Source organism: Sturnira hondurensis, unplaced genomic scaffold, assembly GCF_014824575.4.
Source record: "Sturnira hondurensis isolate 20B ecotype Veracruz unplaced genomic scaffold, ASM1482457v3 Scaffold0017436, whole genome shotgun sequence".
Lineage (NCBI taxonomy): Eukaryota > Metazoa > Chordata > Mammalia > Chiroptera > Phyllostomidae > Sturnira > Sturnira hondurensis.
Genome location: NW_028090067.1, coordinates 15598501 through 15617145, shown reverse-complemented (window position 1 = coordinate 15617145; position 18645 = coordinate 15598501). Strand labels below are relative to the sequence as shown.

General features: G+C 53.6%; 1 protein-coding gene across 1 annotated transcript; it reads left to right on the top strand.

The window, feature by feature from the left end:
* The first annotated feature begins 2049 nt into the window (after positions 1 to 2049).
* Positions 2050 to 18373, top strand: FOXRED2 (FAD dependent oxidoreductase domain containing 2). Its single transcript, XM_037068176.1, has 8 exons — positions 2050 to 3338; positions 5200 to 5451; positions 5603 to 5866; positions 6827 to 6993; positions 9736 to 9901; positions 11196 to 11437; positions 12606 to 12776; positions 15774 to 18373. Exons 1-8 carry the CDS (start codon positions 2791 to 2793, stop codon positions 16031 to 16033), a joined length of 2070 nt encoding a protein of 689 aa, XP_036924071.1. The 5' UTR covers positions 2050 to 2790; the 3' UTR covers positions 16034 to 18373.
* Positions 18374 to 18645: the final 272 nt, after the last annotated feature.

Below are 18645 nucleotides of genomic sequence, written 5' to 3'. Positions count from 1 at the left end.
TCTGATGCTGACACAGGGTGTGAAAATTACAGGTAAGTGACATTGTTAGTGGCCTCTGGTCTGAGAGGTCAGGAAGACTAGAGAGGTTTTAGCTACTTTTTTTTTAAGTTGATTTTTAGAGAAACATCAATTCGTTGTTCCACTTACCTATACATTCACTGGTTGCTGCTTGTATGTGCCTCACCCTGGGATCAAACCCACAACTTTGGCATACCTGGATGACACTCTAACCAACTAAGCTACCTCGCCAGGTCTCAACTACTTTAAGATTTTATTTGTTTTTAGAGAGGGGGAGGAAGAAAGGGAGAGAAACATTAATCACTTGGCTGTAACCTGCCCCCAGCCAGGGACCTGGCCTGCAGCCCAGTCATGTGCCCTGACCAGTAATCAAACCCATGGCCTTTCAGTATATGCCATGCTGCCCAACCCACTGAGCCACACCCGTCAGGACACCAGCTACTATTTTTAATGAAAAGAAGCTCCAGCCATGCAAAGCTAGAGACTCAAGTTCATCCCATACTAGGCTTGGCTGCCCTTCCATGAGAACCTCCAGCTGTTTCGCTGCACTCCTTAATGCTTCTTGAAGGTTCCTATACTCATAAATGCTCTACCATGTTCTACCCATGTAAATCTTGATAAAAATCCTGACAGTTTCTACCATGATCAGTCAGGGTCTGTAGGAGGAGCTGGGGTTTATAGGGCTTACCACGCCCTATACTGGAAGAGCTCTTTGGTGGTGACTGTTCCCCACCCCTAACTTCCTCTTTACTTCTGTAAATTGGCCCTCCATTTTAGTCTGGTTCAGTGTGTGCAGAAGGCCGCCCTATTTTTCATAAATCCTTTTGATGAATTCCCTACTTGGTTCTGGGTTCAAGTATGCAATCTCATGCAGGACCCACACTCCACCTCAGCAAGGCCAGCTGCGGTCCTCCAGTTCCCTTGAATGGCAGTTCAGCATCCTCCTGCCATCCACGCTGCCTCCACTCCAGCCACACCGCTGCCGTGTGTTAGCAGTGGGTTTACGTGTCTTTATACTGGCCTATCATAGGCCACTTTGTTTACAATGTGACTCATGAGTGAATAAAAACATTTTGCAAAGAGCTCATAATAGAGTATGTTAAAAAGGAGACTTAATTTCAGGCTCCACTTTGTGTGTGATCTTATGTAAATCACCCCAAACCTATGGAGGTTTTGGCCAGTGGCTACAAAGTTGGAAACAGGATCATTGACTACCTCACAGTTGGCGCAAGATCAAGTCAGTCAAGAATGTTTCTTAATAAACAATAGAGTGAATCATCGAATAGACTGAATCACCGTCATGTCCAGGTAACAACTTCCAAACCTCTGAAGAATTATTTGAGCCAAACAATATGCCTGGAAGCGAGATCTCAACAGTCGGAGAAAAATGCTTCTCGGAATGAGTTTGCAGCTTCTATGTGTTTGGTGTTGAGATGGGGACGGACAGGAAGATTACAGGAAGGTGGGAGTAAGGCGGGCTCACCAGAGGAGTTAAAAGGACTCTGGAAGGCGGTTTCGCTTGAGGGGTCTGAACACAGGTCTTTCAAAGGTGTGCTAACCTAGGTGCACAGGAATAATGGGCAGGACTTGCCTAAGGCAAAGATAAACCTTTTACTAAAAAACTTAAATGCCTGGGGTATGACTGCTTACCCTGACTCACAGTTAGGAATTTATCAGATCAGTCTGTGAGGTCACTTTCAGTAGAATCCCTTCCTAGTCCACACTGGCAAACACTAGTTAATTGGTTTGTCCTGGCTTCACCAACTTGGTTTCCAGGCCCTGGAATCTGGGTAGGCAACTAGTCTTTGCTTATATTAATGGGAGTGTAAGAGCTGGAATTACCTCCAAAAACAATCTCCCGCGCCTCGCTCACAAGTGAAAAAGCACTGGGTGCAAACAAGATCCCCGCACAGGTGCTAGAATCAACTCTCCCGCTCCCTCCCGCAGCCCCAGCCGCAGCCCCGAGGGCCGCACTTGCGAGCCCCTCCGGCGCGGCCTGAGGACCACTGCAGGCCCACCGCCCGGCGTGCTGCGCGCCGCGCACGTGACCCCGCCCCCCGCCGTTGGCCGGGCAGGAGGCGGGGCGGTCTTCGCGGCGCCAGCCCGCTCGGCCCACCGGGGCCTCACTCTGCGCGCTGTCTGCGGAGCCGCTGCGAGGTGCGAACGCTGGGAAGGGGAGAGGGTCTGTCGGCCAGGGAGGCCCGAGCTGCGGGCGTGGGCACCGCGCACGCGCGGGGAGCGGATCCGAGAGAGGGCGCGCCCGCAGGAGGACGGCCTCGCGCCCGCGTGGCGGCAGGTGTGCTGGGCATCTCGTCTCGTGACCGAAGAATCCCGGACACCAGACTTGGGTTGGGGTCTGTACAGGCCACACCTCCTTCAGGCTCCAGTCGGAGAGCTGGGGCGTGGCCAAAGAGACTTAATACCCCTAGAGGCTCCTCTAGTCTGCGGAGGGTTCCAAAGGGTGTTGAAGGTACCTCAAATTAGGGGGAAAATGCGGGAGCACCCACCTTCTTACCACCATGGCAATAAGAGGGCTGGTGCCCCGGAAGGGGATGGAGGAGCTAGGGGTTCCTGGAGGGAGCTCCAGATCCAAGCTGGAAACGCTTCCTAGCTAATGAGCTTGGAAGGGCTTGGGTTCTGGTCCCGCCTCCTCCCCAGATAGCAGCGAGCGCTCAGGCAAGCCTCTGCCTCTTTCTAGGCCCCATCCTCACTCATTACCTGGGGCCTCAGGCCATCCTAGGCCCAGGCCACACTCACCTGGTTTGCCGCAGAATGGGCCTCTCCGCCTTGACCCCGGTGTGGGGTCCCCCAGGGCTGCTCCTAACCATCGCCCTGTATCCGGCTCTCACCCTGTACCCTGCTAAGGCCTTCACACCCCCACACCGGGACTACTGTGTCTTGGGCGCCGGGCCCGCGGGCCTACAAATGGCCTACTTCCTGCAGCGGGCAGGGAGGGACTACATGGTGTTCGAACGCGCCGCGGAGCCAGGGAGCTTCTTCACGCGCTACCCCCGGCACCGCAAGCTCATCAGCATCAACAAGCGGTACACAGGCAGAGCCAACGCCGAGTTCAACCTCCGCCACGACTGGAACTCTCTGCTCAGCCACGATCCCCGGCTGCTCTTCAGACATTACTCCGACGCCTACTTCCCGGATGCCAGCGACATGGTGCGCTACCTGGGCGACTTTGCGGCCAGGCTAGGGCTGCACGTGCTCTACAACACAACCATTGCCCACGTCACTCTGGAGAAGGATCGGCAGGCCTGGAATGGCCATTATTTCATCCTGACTGACCAGAGGGGTCAGACATACCAATGCAGGTAAGGAACGGGGTCCCAGAATTCACCTGCTGAAACCGGGCCCTTTCCAGGAGGAACTGACAGTTCATGGTTGTCTAGTTGGGGTGGGGGGAATGAGAAGTCTGCCGCTTCTTGCTCCCACTGAATTCAGGGCTAAGAGGTTTAGCTTAACCACCATTTCCCACTTGTGTCCTAAAAAAAATGTGCTCAAATATGTTTGGCAAATACTACCAATTCTTTCCTCCAGGATTTGTCATTCTAATAGCTTCATATTCACCGCTGCTCTCCAAGAATGCTGGGGATTTCGCATTGCCTAAGCCACAGGTGCCAAACCTCGCCCTCCACCTTGTTTCATCCGGCTGGCCCCTTGTTTCTACCCAGCAGCAGCAGCGCCAAGCTTTCGCTTAACTGTTAAGGAGTGGTTACATTTATACAGTCCTAAAATGACATTCGGCCCTTTGAAGGCAATCACAGGCTGATGTGGCCCCTCGTGAAAATGAATTTGACACCCCTGGCCTAAGCCTATGTACCCACAGAACCCTTTTTGTAGAACATCTTCGAGAATGAGTGTCCCCCAGAATACATCCTGAGAAACGCTGGCTCTGGCAAGTGTTAGAGGGACTCAGTGGGACTTCAAAACTGCACATGAGGGAGACGGCCCTACAGTCCGGGCTTCTGGCATTGAGTTTTAGCTCAGTGTCGTGCAGACAGCCGAAATTCAGAGTCCCAAACGAAACTGCACTTGTTTTATTCTCACCAGAACCCTATGGGAGAGGCTCACTGATACCCATTTTACAGAAGAAGACCTGAGGCTCAGAGACTTTGAGTAACTGGTGCTGTGTCACACAGCTTTTTAAGTGGCATAGCTGCATTTTGAGTTCATATCTTACTGACCCTGCAGCCTGTGTTCCTTCCGCTGCATCAGCATGCCTCTCACTTCCTGGTCATTAGCCAAGCACCTGGCTCCCGGCAGGTGCTCAGAGTTCATCATCCCGTCTTTTGCTGGTCCGTGGACCCAGGGAAAGAAGGGATGAGCCGCTTTGGACTCTTGCATTTAAACAGCCGTGCTACGGGGTAGGGGAGTCAGATTTAAGCAGAATGGACAAGAGTTGAGACAACGGTGTGACAGGGGCTGCACATGCCCCTTCTCTAGGCCAAACAGTCTGATTGTTGAAACCACCCTGTGATCAAATCATTCTGCAGTGTGGCAGGATCCAGTTCCCCAGCTGCCCACCACAGCCCTGCAGACCCCCCCGATAAAAAGAGCAGGGCTTCCGAATCGGGCTGATCTGGGGTCAGAGTCTGGCTCTGCTGTCTCAGGAGCTTTGGACACTGGCTGTGGACTGTGTCTCCTCACCTGTAAAGCTGGCCATATAACACCAGTGAGGGCTGCTTTGAGCAGAAAGATGATGCATAAAACCGTACAGAGCCTGGTAGAGAATTACTCGCAGCAGATGTCTACGTCTGCCAAGCAAGTCAAAAACAGGAAAGTGAAACGAAAAGTCTCATTTCTCTCACTGAGGGTGATACTTGGTCTGACTGCGTGTTTAGAATTGGATGAATTACTTGATTTTTTATGGTGCCACCTTCTCCTGTCCGTCAAATTAATTCTCATATTCGGTATAATCCCAGTGAGGGCTGAAGGAAAGAAACTGTGTTCGCAGGAGTGAGCTCAGTGAGGGGTGGGGGCAGTCTCACATTCACTGGGATTGGTCAGTGAGTGAGTGAGTGAATGAATGAATGAGTGAGTGTCCTGTTTCCTTTTAGGAGCCAGCAGTCTGGATCATGTGGGCAAGCCAGGTGGCAGGTCCAAAGAGTGATTTTCACTTAGTGTCTTACAGCTTAGAGACTAAGTCAACTTCCCTTTGTCCCCCACCTGCAGTGTCCTTCTTGTCGCAACCGGTTTGTCAGTCCCTAACCTGGTGGACTTCCCCGGCTCCGAATATGTGGAGGGTTACGAGTCTGTGTCCGTGGACCCCAGGGACTTTGTGGGTCAGAATGTGCTGATCCTGGGCCGAGGGAATTCAGCCTTTGAAACTTCAGAGAACATCTTGGGTGTCACCAATTTTATCCACATGCTAAGCCGCTCCCGAGTCCGGCTTTCCTGGGCCACACACTACGTGGGAGACCTCAGGTATGGCACATGGCTGCGGCTAGTATGGGCTGTGCTCCAGCCCCTCTGAAGCCCTTCCTGACCCCATCGGGACTGACCATCTCTGCCTCTGAGTCTCCTTGCACCCAACACAGACTCCTCTCTCTCTCCTGTTATGTCCTGTGGGCCCCAGGGCCGTCAACAACGGCCTGCTGGACACCTACCAGCTGAAGTCCCTGGACGGGTTGCTGGAGTCTGACCTGGCGGATCTGGCTGTGGTGAAGGACCGCAAGGGCAAGTTCCACATCACCCTGAGGTTCTATGTGGAGGAGAGCAACCAGAGTGCCGAAGCCATCACCCTCCCCCAGGATGACAATGACAACTTTGCCATGCGTGTGGCCTACGACCGGGTCATCCGCTGCCTGGGCTGGAACTTTGACTTCTCCATTTTCAATGAGTGAGTCCAAGTCTGGGAGGAGCTGGGATCCATGGCAAACCCCTCTGAGACCGCCCTGGGGGGGCGGTGATGCCAGCACCACTGGTATCAGTGCCAGCACCGGCACTTTTAGGGCTCCCCCCCTCGGCCCGGGTGCAGATGCTGCCCAGTTTCCCGCCCAGGAACAAGCTCCCTGTCTGCCGAGAAGGGTCCCAGTGGCACTGACCCTCCCTACTGGAGCAGCAGCAGCAGTGAGTCTTCATCTGTTGGGTGTGTTGTGATCCTGCACCGAGAGATGGGAAGGCAAGAACCAGGGTTGAATTTGCTGATAGGCAGTGTGGTGGCCAGGAGCCCGGGCTCAGGGGTCGATCCGTGATTCTCTTACCAAACCTGTGGGCTCTGAGAAAGTTACCAGTCATGCTTGGCCCCAGTGTCTCATCTAAATGGGAGCCGTAGTTGTTTTTTTAATAGGGCTATTGTGGAAATAGATATAGAAAAGTACCTGGCGTATACTATATGCTTAACAAAATGTTAGCTGCTGAAATTATTGATAATTTTATTTTGAAGAACTGCTGTGTGGCTCCTCATCTTTAGACGTTGTTGCCTTGACACCTTGGCAAAGCTTAGGGTCAAAGAATCCATCCGGGGTCTCACTTTCCTTCTGGCCAAGGCATAGGTGGACAAGAATCTGGAGGGTCTGAACCAGACCTTCCTGTCCCATCTGATCACACACAGAGCCCAGTCTTATCCCAGAGCCCAGCCTCAAGTCAGGCTGGAATCCTGACCTTGGCCCTGACCACCTGCATCTTTTCCCTGAGCCACAGTTACTCCATCTATTCAATGGAGAGGGTTGTACCCACTTCCTGGGTCCTGATATGATTTAAATGCAATAGGAATATAAAGCGTTTAGCTCAGTACTAGGCCTGTAATTAGTGTTTCATGCACAGCAGCAATGTTGTTAACGACGCTTTCTGCTCACAGGTCCCTCAGGCTATCTTCAGGGGGTGAATTCAGCAAGAAGTACCCACTGATCAAGGCTAGCTATGAGTCCAAAGGAAGCCGTGGTCTGTTTGTCCTGGGCACAGCCAGCCACTCTGTGGATTACCGGAAATCTGCTGGGGGCTTCATCCATGGGTTCCGATACACAGGTGAGCCCAGACAGAACCATCCCCAGGGTCAGTAAACACTCTTGCAATTTCCAGCAGCCATCAAGGGGTTGCTCCTTAGTAGTCAGTTGTTACATATTCCGCATCTGGGGCAGATAGCAAGGGGTTTCTGCGGTCTGACAATTTGTTTGGAAAGGCATCAGATAAAAGCACATGATCTGGGGTGGCACGTTACGTGCCTCTGCCCTGTGCAGGTGAAGCGCCAAGTACTGGTAAGAACCCTGAGCTTGAGGAATGGTAACCTGGGTTCTTCCCGGGCAGGCTGGCCTCTGAGGTCAGGCTTCACCACCTCTCTAAGCCTCTGGGGGGTACCCCCAAGTCCAAGGTGTGAATGGGGCTAACTCTTGCCCTCAACAGGCTGTTGTGAGACTAAATAAGGCCATACCTGGGGACTGTGCAGCTGTGAGGCAGCTCACACAGTTTTGGGTACCAACATATTTCAGTAAGAATTGTAATCGGATTACGTTCATTCTTTTTTGGAACGCTAGGTACTGAGGGTGTAAATGTTCTGTCCTCTGGGTGGGCTGTCGGGTGGGTGCTTTATCGCGAGTGTCATGTGGGCCAGGTAATTCTGTCGTAAACACCGTGAAGGTCCTGCATCCTGCACTCTGGCATCTCTGTGTTTAATTTGAGGCCTAGCACTGTCTTGATGATCATTTTTGCATTTCACTGCCCTCCCAGCACGGCAGGGGAAGATAATCCCGTTTTACTGTTGATTTCCAGGCAGTATTTTTGCACCTCATGTGTGCCGTCAGATACCAGGGAGAGTGTTAGCCGTCTGTACCGCAGAATATTTGCAAATTGATATGCATGTGCACACACGCACATGCACACACGCACATGCACACACAATGGGGAGAGGGGCTCCCCGGCCGAATCTGCCCAGTAAGACACCCTCTCCATCGCTCAGGGCACGCTACCCTCCCTGCACCCGCTGCCCTGGCACTCGCTGCCCCCCAACTTGCTCCCTCTGTCCTCTGCCCTTTCCCAGCTCACACTTAATCCTCACAACAGCCCCATGAGGCAGGTTCTGTTAGTTCAACTCTATTTTGCAGTTAAGGAAACTGGGGCACAGAGAAGTTGAGTAACTTGTTCAAAGGCACCCAGCCAGTGGATGGCAGAGGTGGGATTTGGGTCCACACCTGCCTGACGGAAGGCTCACGGCTCACCGCACCACTGCAGGCAAATGAGAAACAGTCTGGGGCACACAGGCCACACTTCTGCTAGCTGAGGGCCCCATGTGCAAGGGGGACAGGGCGGCTGTACACAGCCCATTCCGCCAGGACCTTGCTCATCATTCAGCTAGAAGCAGGTCCCAAGGGAGACAGGAAATAGCTGAGGCAGAGGGAAGCCACGGGAGATAAAAGACGCTGGGGCACAGACCACCCCAGCGGAGGCGGAGAGGCAGGAAGCCCCGCCCACACCCCCATCTCTCTGTCCCTGGAGCCTCACTTCCCTGGGTTGGGGCCTCTACATCTCTTCTGACTGGTCTTCCTGCCACTGGTTTTTCTGGCTTCCCATCGCATCCAGCCACCATAGTATCCACCAAAGCAACCTTTCTTTTAAAAAGCAATCCTTCCTCCACTTACAAACCTTGAGTGGCTCCCCATCCCCACAGGGCGAGCTTTGCCCCGGCCAGCGCCAGCCTGCCTTCCCAGGCTGGTCCCTCGCCCGCCTCACAAGGTGCCATGCTCTCTCAAGATTTTGTTTCTTCACATATGTGCGCCTTTTGTCAGGGCACCATTCCCAAACCCCTAGCTATGTAATTCCTCAGCCTTTTGCAAAACTCAGCTTAACTACGGTTTCCTCCAGAGAGCCAGATGTCTAGTGAGGCTGTGCATCTTGCTGTGGCTGCTGGCCTGCGGAGTCCCCTGTCGCGTGAATTGTCTGCGTCCTTGCCCTTATTGCATTTGAGTGTTGTGTTAATGCATTTCGGAGGAGCAGGCGCCTATGTGTGGTGCCCCAATTTGACAGCGGTATGTGGCAGCCCAGGTTTATCTCCCCTCACATAAATATGTGGAGCACCTTGAAATAGAATTTGACGACATGGGATTTAGGCTGCGGGGAAGAGCGAGCAGTCAGTTTTCCCATGTGGGCGTCTGACAGAGGCGAAGACAGGGGAAGGGGCGCGGTTGCAGGGAAGGGCTCTGGTCTTGTGGTGACATGCCACAGGTGGAGTGATGGCCTTGGGACTTCCAAGTGCAGATGGCGGTGGGGGGAGAACACTGCCCTGGGACCCAACCCAGCCACGCCCCGCGCTTAGCTGTTTTCGGCTGCTGCTTTCATACCAGAGGCAGAGCCGATTGGTGCGGCAGACTCCGTACAGCCAAAGACGCCCCCCTTCTCGCCTCTACAGACACCTCTGGCCGACCACACTCTCAGGGCAGCTTGGCGTCACGCACACAGTGTGGGCTGAGTTCAGAGAAGTTGATGGGTGCCTACATCCCTCCCGATGGCAAAAGATAAAATTTTTAAATATTTTATTTCTTTTTTTTTTAGAGGGGAAGGGAAGGAGAAAGAGGAAGAGAAACATCAATGTGTGGTTGCCTCTCACGTGGCCCCCACTGGGGACCTGGCCCACATCCCAGGCATGTGCCCTGACTGGGAAGTGAACCGCAACCCTTTGGTTCACAGCCCATGCTCAATCCACTGAGCTACACCAGCCAGGGCACAAAAGATAAATTCTCAAGCGCAGCATGCTCTTTCTTCCTCTGGCCATTTCAGTGCGCGCTGTTCACCGACTCCTGGAGCATCGCCACCACGGCGCAGCCTGGCCCTCCACCGAGCACCCCATCACACAGCTGACCAGCTCCATCCTGCGGCGCGTGAACGAGGCTTCTGGGCTCTACCAGATGTTCAGTGTGCTGGCTGATGTCGTGCTATTGAAGGAGTGAGTCCCCCACCCCCACCCCCACCCCTCTCCCCCCTCTGCCCGCCTCACCACTAACTGAACACTCGTCACACCCCTCCTCTTCCTATTTCAGGTTGGGGAGAGCCCAGGGGTTCCCTCCTAAGATGAAGCCTGGGGTAGGGGTAGGGGAGATGGATTTATTCTGGAAAAACCACCAGTGAAATCAACACCACATGCTCTACAGACAGACAGACAGTCCTGAGTGTAAATCTGTGTGACCTCGAGCACGTCAGTTAGCCTCTCTGAGCCTTTCTCTAATCTGCCAAATGGAGACAGTAGCGCCTACCTTGCAGGACTGTAGGAAGGCGTAAAGAGAAGTTAGACTGTCAGTAAGCTGTAACACAGTGTGACTTAAGAGTTCCCTGGGGCCAGGACCCAGCTGGCTCCTTATCAATCAAGCGATAGAGGAACCCTCGCTGAGCAGGAAACTGTGGAAGGGTTAGAGGGCAAGGACCTCAGAGGACAGGTGGCAGGTGAGAAGCAGAGGAAGAACAGCCTGCTGCATAGCCAGGGAGCACAGCAGCACACCAAGGTTAAGGACAAGAAATTCAGCGGTGCTCAGCACAGAAGCCTCCCATCACTCTTCCCCCCACCCCTTCGCACCCCTTCCCCACATTCAGGCTCCGCCTTCAAGGTATCTAGAATCCCACCTCCTCGAGGCAGCTCCGCCACCACCCCCTTGGTCTGGCCCACAGCATCTGTTATGTGCGTGGGCGCAGCAGTGGTCCACTCTCACCATGGTGGCCGGGGCGGTGGGGGGGGTCCTTTTAGTACATGAGTCACACAAATTCATCTCTGCTCAGTACTCTCCAGGGGCCAGGGGTTTTCCCTCAGGCCAGATGAAACCAGAAGTTCCCTTCGCAGCACACACAAGCCCTCCTTAACCTACCCCCATGGAACTCCCTACGCCCCTCGCCTGCCCCTCCCCCTCGACTCCACTCCAGCCACCCCAGCCTCTTCCTGTCCCTGGAACACACCAAAGTGTTCATTCACCTCCCCCAGGGTTTTCTGTTAGTCCTCCCTCAGCCTGGATCCCCTCTCCCCGACAGCCTTGTCAGGTCATCGGTTCTCTGCACCCACCCCACACGTGAGTCGGGGCTCAGCTGTGAGCAGTATTAACATGGGACGTCCAGGCTGACCAGAGCCTGTGTACTGTGTGATTGTCGCTTCTGGGGTCAGGGGAGGCGCGTGCACACATGGGCCCACACGTACACACCTCTCACCTCTGCCACAGCACTGAAGGGCTCGCCCTCCCACTTGTCCCCATCCCCAGGAATGCCACAGCCTACGACTACCTGGAGGAGTTCCCTGTGCAGATGGTGGCCCAGCTGGAGGCAATCACAGGGAGGAAAGCCAGGCACGGGCTCTTCGTCGTCAACATGGAGTACGGCAGAAATTTCTCGGGACCTGACAAGGACGTCTTCTTCTACGAACGGTCCGTGGGGCACACGGAAGACGCCTGGCAGTCTAACTTCCTCCACCCTGTCATCTACTACTACAGCCACCTCCCCACCGGTGAGCTGGGTCCCTGCTGCCCCCCACGTGGGCTGTCTTGAGGTGGGCACTCCCAGGGCCCTGCTGCGTGTCGAGCTGTCACCATTAATCCTGCACACGACACTCAGCTGACAGAGTGGACCATGGGGACTCTGTCCAGGGGCCAAATGGGTCACAAGGTCTGAGAATGAAAAGTGATGTTCCCAAATTCTGATCACACATGGAGTGACGTGACTGCCAGGCAGCACATAGTAAGAGGGACACTGTCCTGCTGTGTGTCTCCAAAGGGGACCGACCACGGAGTGGGAAGGGGAGACTTGGAGACTGGTGGGAGGAACAGGGAAAGGAACCGGAAGGGGTTAACGGGAGTGCAGCGGTGGACAACAGCACAGCTGGGGAGTGCTCCCAGGGCTGTCCTGCCCTTGCTGTGTAAACTTGGACCACTCTTAATCTCTGAGCTTCAGCCTCCTCATCTGTCAGATGGGGATAACAACAGTGCCTTCCCTCCTTGGACGAGGATAAATGAGGCACTGTATACAGAATGTCAGCAGAGAGTAGCTCCCAAGAGACGAGCCACTAGGGAGCCCGACTGCTTCTTCAGATCCGGAAGGGCTGTCCCTCGGAGGAGGACCCCGAAGGGCAGAGGTGGTATCAGCGGGCAGAGGGGACAGGAACGCAGGAGCGGCTGACAGCGCCGCCCCAAAGTGGAATGGGTTGCCTCCTAGAGTCAGATTTCCCCAGCTCGGGGATGCCAGGCCACGGCCCGGGCCCTCTGGCAGGGACACACAGAAGGCCATCCACAACAGGTGGGAGATGGACTAGATGACCCCTAAGACCCCTCAGATGTAGGACCTGGACCTCTTTAGAGAAAGACCAGTTGTGAAGTATCCATGATGGACCTCAGAATGTGAGCCTTAAAAAAACATCAAGTTCAAGTGATTAGTCTTAGTCCTGCCCTCTGATACCACAAGGGACAAGTCTAGTTTAGTCCTGCCCCCTCATTCGAACCTCCCAAACATTCAGAGGTGGCTGTTGAACAAGCTGACCACAGCCAGGGCGAGGAGTAGCAGGAAGGCCGAGTGTGGGTAAGTGAGGTAGGCGGTGGGTCAGGGGCAGGGACCGCACCGTGGGGTCCGGCAGAGGAAGCCCAGCCGCTGGGCTCTAACTCGGCCCTGCCTCTCCCCCACAGAGCAGGACGTGAGGTTCCGCCCTGCAGAGTGGCCCCTGCCTCGCCCCACGGCCATCCACCACATCGTGGAGGATTTCTTGACAGACTGGACCGCCCCAGTGAACCACATTTTACCTCTGAGGCGCTTCCTGGAGAACTGTTTGGACACGGACCTGCGAAGCTTCTATGCAGGTAACTTGAGTTCCCAGAGGAACAAAGGGACTGAGCCAGGGGTTGGAAAGAGACCAGATCAGTCCTGCCCTGGGACGTTTGGGGATGCACATCGGGAAACGCCAGCCCAAACCCCTGTTTCCTGCAGCGTGGTGGACTAGGCGTCACAGAAAGCCCTCCCGGTGCGGCACGCCTGGAAACGCCAAATAACACGGCCTTCATGAAGAACTGGCAGGAAAATAAGGGAGCTTTGCAGGGTCCAGATACTCAGGAAAGCAGAATCCGAAGCCGGGTGTGGGTTGCCTGCTATCCCTCAGTCGGGTAGGGCCAGGGTAGCTGAGAGCACTTGTGGGTGGGAAGGTGAGGCTGGAGCAGGGTGACAGGTCTGTTTAGAGACCGTCAAATAGGCCTGGACCGCAGTGGGAAAGCTAGGAGGCAGAAACACGCCCAGGACGAGATGGTGGAGACTCAGGTTCTGCAGCCCTGGGTGGGTCAACTAGGAAGAAATCGCCCCTAAGCAGTCCCAACCGCTGGGCCTCGCTCGTGGGAGTTCAGGGCTGACCCACACGTGTTCACTGCAGCTCAGAAACCACAGAAGTGACTGAGAGCCTTCTGTGCGGAGACACACTTTAAAGCCTGGCCTCAGAAAACTCCCACAGGTCCAGTCCCAGGAATTGGAACTTCCGGGCACAAGTCGCTCAGCACACACGGACACAGACCACCGGGAGGCAGTGTCGGCAGAAACGCGGCCGGGCTCCCACCAAGCTGACTGTGGGGACTGGGGTGGCCAGGGAGAGGACACAGAGTCCGTCCAACAGAGGTGACGCCAGGGAAACGAGATGGCTGAAAACACAACCAACGGGTCAGTTTTGAGAAAGATTCATGTGAAACTTCTGGAAATGGGGAAAATTAGCATTTAGAAACTCAACATAGAGATATAGTAACGAATTAAACAGAGGAAGAGAGAATTGGTAAACTGGAAGATAGTTCGATAGCCAAACCCGAAGAGGGACTTGGGGAGAGACATCTAAAAATCCAGAAGGAGAACTGATTGGAACAGGCAAGATTTTGCCTTTTTTATCCCCCGAATGCCTAGAATAGCCACGCTTTTCTGTTCAGCAAACACCTATTAGGGTCCTACTCACATCCGATCAGGCCAGAGACAGCCAGGCCGTGGCCTGCCGGTCAGAGAGCAGTGCCCTTATCTCCTCCCCAGGTGACACCCCCAGGCCACACTTTGAAATAAAAACGTATGTATTAAGGGAGATGGCTTAAAACAGTAGTTTAAATTAGTAGCCTAAATATGTATAGAGGCTCCAACCAAGGTAATTCAGTTAGCATTCTGCAAACTCCCAGCTTACACACAAAATTACATGAGGTCTAGAAACCTCAGCTATGAAATCCCCGCCTGTGTCTTGAGGTTTCAGGTGTCCACGAAGATGCCAGTGCGCCTTAGGGGCTGTATGCCCACCCCGAGGTCTGGCTCCTACCAGTGCATCGTCCAGGCCCTTTAGCTTCCTGGCTCCTGCTCCCCACATGCATACAGCTCAACATTACAAACCACTGTATGTCACTGCCTTGAACTTGGAAGAATCCTTCCTGGAAAAGGGCCAGTTGGCAGATGGTGGGCTTTCTCTCCACCCCCTTAGCTGACATGCAGCTGCCAGTTCTGGCCCCGGGCTCTGAGGGACTTCCCTGCCCCTGGCCTCTGCAGAAGGCCGTGCCTGTGAAAGGCCACCTTGCTGTCCGTCTGCTGTCCTCCCCCCAACACCTGCTGTCTTCCCCACTTGGAGAGGATTGTCGGCGCCTGTTCTGCCAGGGACCCTCTGTGCTGTGAGTCAGAACAGAAGTGGGGAATAATACATGTTTGTGCAGCAGCCTGTTCACCCATGAAAGCTCACAACATTCTTTGCAATACAGAGGTGGACAAAAGTGGGTGTACAGTTGCATGGTGACATTCTTCCGAGTTAATAAAGCCATTGTGGTAGCATAAGCTGCGTGCCTTTCTCCCACACCAACAACTGCAAACCCACGGTGCCCACCCCTGTATGCCCACTCTCTGAGATGAAAGGCTCGGGCTGGTTTTCTGACACCCACTCCATCTTCCCTTCCTGTTTCTAATCCCTCAGAAGACCGAGCCTCTATCTGTTTCATCTTTTCTACTTTTTAAATCAAAGTTATGTAACACTTGGCAAAAAGGCTTTTTCCTCACCCGTTCTCATTCTCCAGAAGGAGCTACTTCGAGCTCTTCTGGTGGTTTCTTCCTATTTCTAAATAATAAGTAACCACGTGAGTTCCTGATGGGTCAGATTCGACCTATGCACCAACTGCTGTGGGGCAGACACGGATAAATCACAGATGTGGGTGGACCTGTTTTGTCTTCTTTATTTTAAAAGATTTTATTTATATTTAGAGGGCAAGAGAGGGAGAGAAACATCAGTGTGCAGTCAGTTGCCTCTTGCATGCCCCCAGCTGGGGTCCTGGCCTGCAACCCAGGCATGTGCCCTGACTAGGAATCGAACTGGCGATCTTTTGGTTTGCAGGCTGGTGCTCAATCCACTGAGCCACACTACCCAGAGCACCCATTTAGTCTATAACCCCCACAGTGCTGAAAACAGGGCTTACACACAGCATTTGCAACTCTGATGTTGCTGAGGGAATAAATCTTTGCAGGCAGCTCTGACCTCAAAATGGAATGAAGGGACACTCTTGAGCTCTTGAGTCCCCACCCCAGGCTGACTCCAGGCAGATCATCCTGTTGGAACCAACCTCTGGAAGCTGAGTCATTTCTGTGGTTTGCTTTCATTTTGGAGCCTTCTTCTTCCCACAGTCAGGGCAGCCTATTCCTGGAACCTCTGAAGGGGCTGAGTTGCGTGGCCACTCGGGTCCGAGTGAGATACCCAGAAAAGTCGGCTTCAGGCTCAGGGATGGAGGCCCCTGGGGCCCGGGCAGCTCGTTCCTGCACCCCTCCCCACACCTCTCAGCCTGACTCATTCGTCTCCTTTGGCTTTTCTGTAGAGTCCTGTTTCCTGTTCGCCCTAACGCGCCAGAAGCTGCCGCCCTTTTGCCAGCAGGGGTACCTGAGAATGCAGGGGCTGGTGGGAACCAGAAGCCTCCGGCAGCACAGAGTGGACAGCGGGCTGCTGCAGGACTATGCCACCGTGGGCAGGCGCACACAGGACAGTGGCCAATGGCCTGGCTACCACAGGCCAGGAGATCAGCCCCAGGCTCCAGGACCTCTGGTCCAGCCCCTCAACGGCGACAAGGAGGAGCTGTGATGCCCAGGTTCCCCGCCTCACCCCAGGCCCACAGTCAGCCTTCCTTCCCCACAGCCTCATACCCCCACTGATGTGTGATTGCCAAAGACCACTCAGACCATTGCAGGGACTGCACCAGAGCCACACAGAGGGCACATAAAGGCTAAGAGTGGCCACGCAGCGGTCTCCTCCCCTCCTGTGGCATCCATAGGTGCCTGGGAGGCGGGGCTTACAGAAGGACATCCTCTGCCAGATAGGAGCAGGCTTGCACAGCTGGGCTTTGAAATGAACAGTCGCTGAGCACCCGGCTGCTTCAGTTCTGTCTCCATCAAGTGCCCAGGGCTCCTTTTCCCTTCTGGTCTGCTCTTCAAATAGACTCAAACGCCACCCTTCAGGTGAAACCCATCATCTTCATAAGGATTTGTAGCAGGCTCTTTTAAACAAGAGCTCTAATACCCTCAACCATCTAGGGCAGGTAGAACTAGTACCCCTCCCCACCCCCAGGAGACACCAGCTCAGAGAGGTTAGGTGACTCCCAGGGTCCCAGCCAGGAGTCCCTGTCTGGGTAGCCCTACAGCCTGTCCCACCACACCACACCACACCGTCCCCATCTGTTTCCCGAAAGTGGGGGGGAGGAGCTGGGCTCCTGGTTATAGGCCCTGTGGCTGTTACCAGGCAGAATGAGCCACCTTATCAAAGCAGGCCTCTCTGAGTAGCAGAGCCTGGAGCGGCCTTCCCAAGGCTGCACATGCGGACTTACCTTCAGCCTCTTGTCTCCTTTCATCTCGCCCTGTGACTCTCTGAACACCCCCTGCCTCAGGCAGATCGAGTTCTGTAAAACCAGCACCATACTGTCCTTTGGCGGGGGTTCTTAGGAGGTGATTCACCCATTTGAGCAGAGCCCCACTCAGCTTGTGCAGAGACATTTATTTGTAAGTGCGTTCGCACGATTACAATGACGAACTTTAGTTCCCAGTCCCCTTAGCCGGTCTGGCTCTTCTCCATTGTCCTTCCTCACCAGGAACCTGTTTCCGTCTTTACCCTCCCATCAGGCACTTCAGTCCTGCTTATGAGTGAGCCATGGGAACGCATCGTACACAAAGGGATCCTGGCATCTTTCAAGGCCCAGGATCCCAGGTGGTTGCTCTCTCTGGTTCTTGCTGGCCCTTCATGTAAAGGACTCGGAATTTGAAGGACCTGGGCTGGCTTGCTCCAAAGCCATTTTTCTGGGACAGGCTTTTTCCAAAGCCATTGTTCTCTTGGTTAGATCCAAATTCCCTTCCCTGCCCCGGATCCCCGCCTGCAGACGTCTCTCCCTCCAGTCTTTTACAGGGTTAGAACAATGAAACTCTAGACGCCTTAGCCTGTAGCAGATGTTTACTCCGTGACAATACTTGGCAAAATTGGCATGCAGCTAAAACTTCTAAATTAAGGTGTCTTTCTAATCCCAGGGCATTGGTACAGATTACAATTAAACCAAAATTGGGCCCATCAGCCCACCTTTCCTTTCTAAAACCTTTTTTTGAATGAATCCTTTAACTAGTACCATGCCTATAATACCAAATTCTGGTCATACATGTATCTCACCTCCCTGACGGCTGGAGAGTGGCCGAGCCCCTTTCCCATAAAAGTTCGAGGTGCTGTAACAAACAGTTTACTGACGCTTGGATACGTGGCATCTGCCACTTTTCTCATCATCTGCCAAATTGTTAATTCCATCGAACTATCAGCCAGCCTTACTGGTGTTGAGTAAGACATGGCTCCATTCTCACTCAGCTGAGAGGGCTGAGCAAAGGTCCCCAATGTTCTCCTACATCAGCAGTTGGCTTCAAGCAGAGGAACGCTTTTCTCCCGTGGAAACCATCACTGCGTTTGCTGGGGCTCCTCCCTCCACCTCCCCACCCAGCGGTTCTCGCTGTTCAGCTGGGCCAAGTTCCTCCTTTGGCCAAAGCCTGGCTTCATTAATTTCTTTTTAATATTACGAAGTCCCTAGTGCAAAACAGGCAAATCAGTTAAATAAGAAGCCAGAAACAGACCCTATTCTAAGTAAGAAGGAGGGGATTTTCAAAAGAAAACCAATGGAGAAGATGATGCAGGAGTGTGCAGTGGACTAATGCCGGACCAACGAGTTAGTAATTCAGGAAAGAAGACAGATCTCATTTTAGACCATTTCATGCTATACTTCAAAACCAGTTCCAGAGGAATTTTTTAAAGCCAAATAGAAACCAGAGATGGAGAAGAAGCACTCTGATAAAGACCTTCCTGAGTCTTGAGAAGCAACAAAGAAATTTCCAAGATAGCAAGGTTTAACATTTCTAAGTATACTCATTTGGCCTGTACCTAACGAATGGGACTACTTTATGAAGTCGACTATGGCACACTCACCCAAATGAGTATTTTACAGCTCTCAACTGTAGAATGTGAAAGACGACACACTACCGACACGTGTAGTCAAGTCGAGTGGAAGGGAGCAGGACGTGAGGTTGCAGCTGCAGCCGCTTCTCACTGCACAAAAGCAGAAACCACACACGGGAGCCACGGAAGGGGAGCATCACGAAATGTCATCCATGTTGTATCAGGTTTGCAGAGCTTGTTTGTTTTCTAATTCTGCTTTTTTTCCTCTTTTGTCCAAA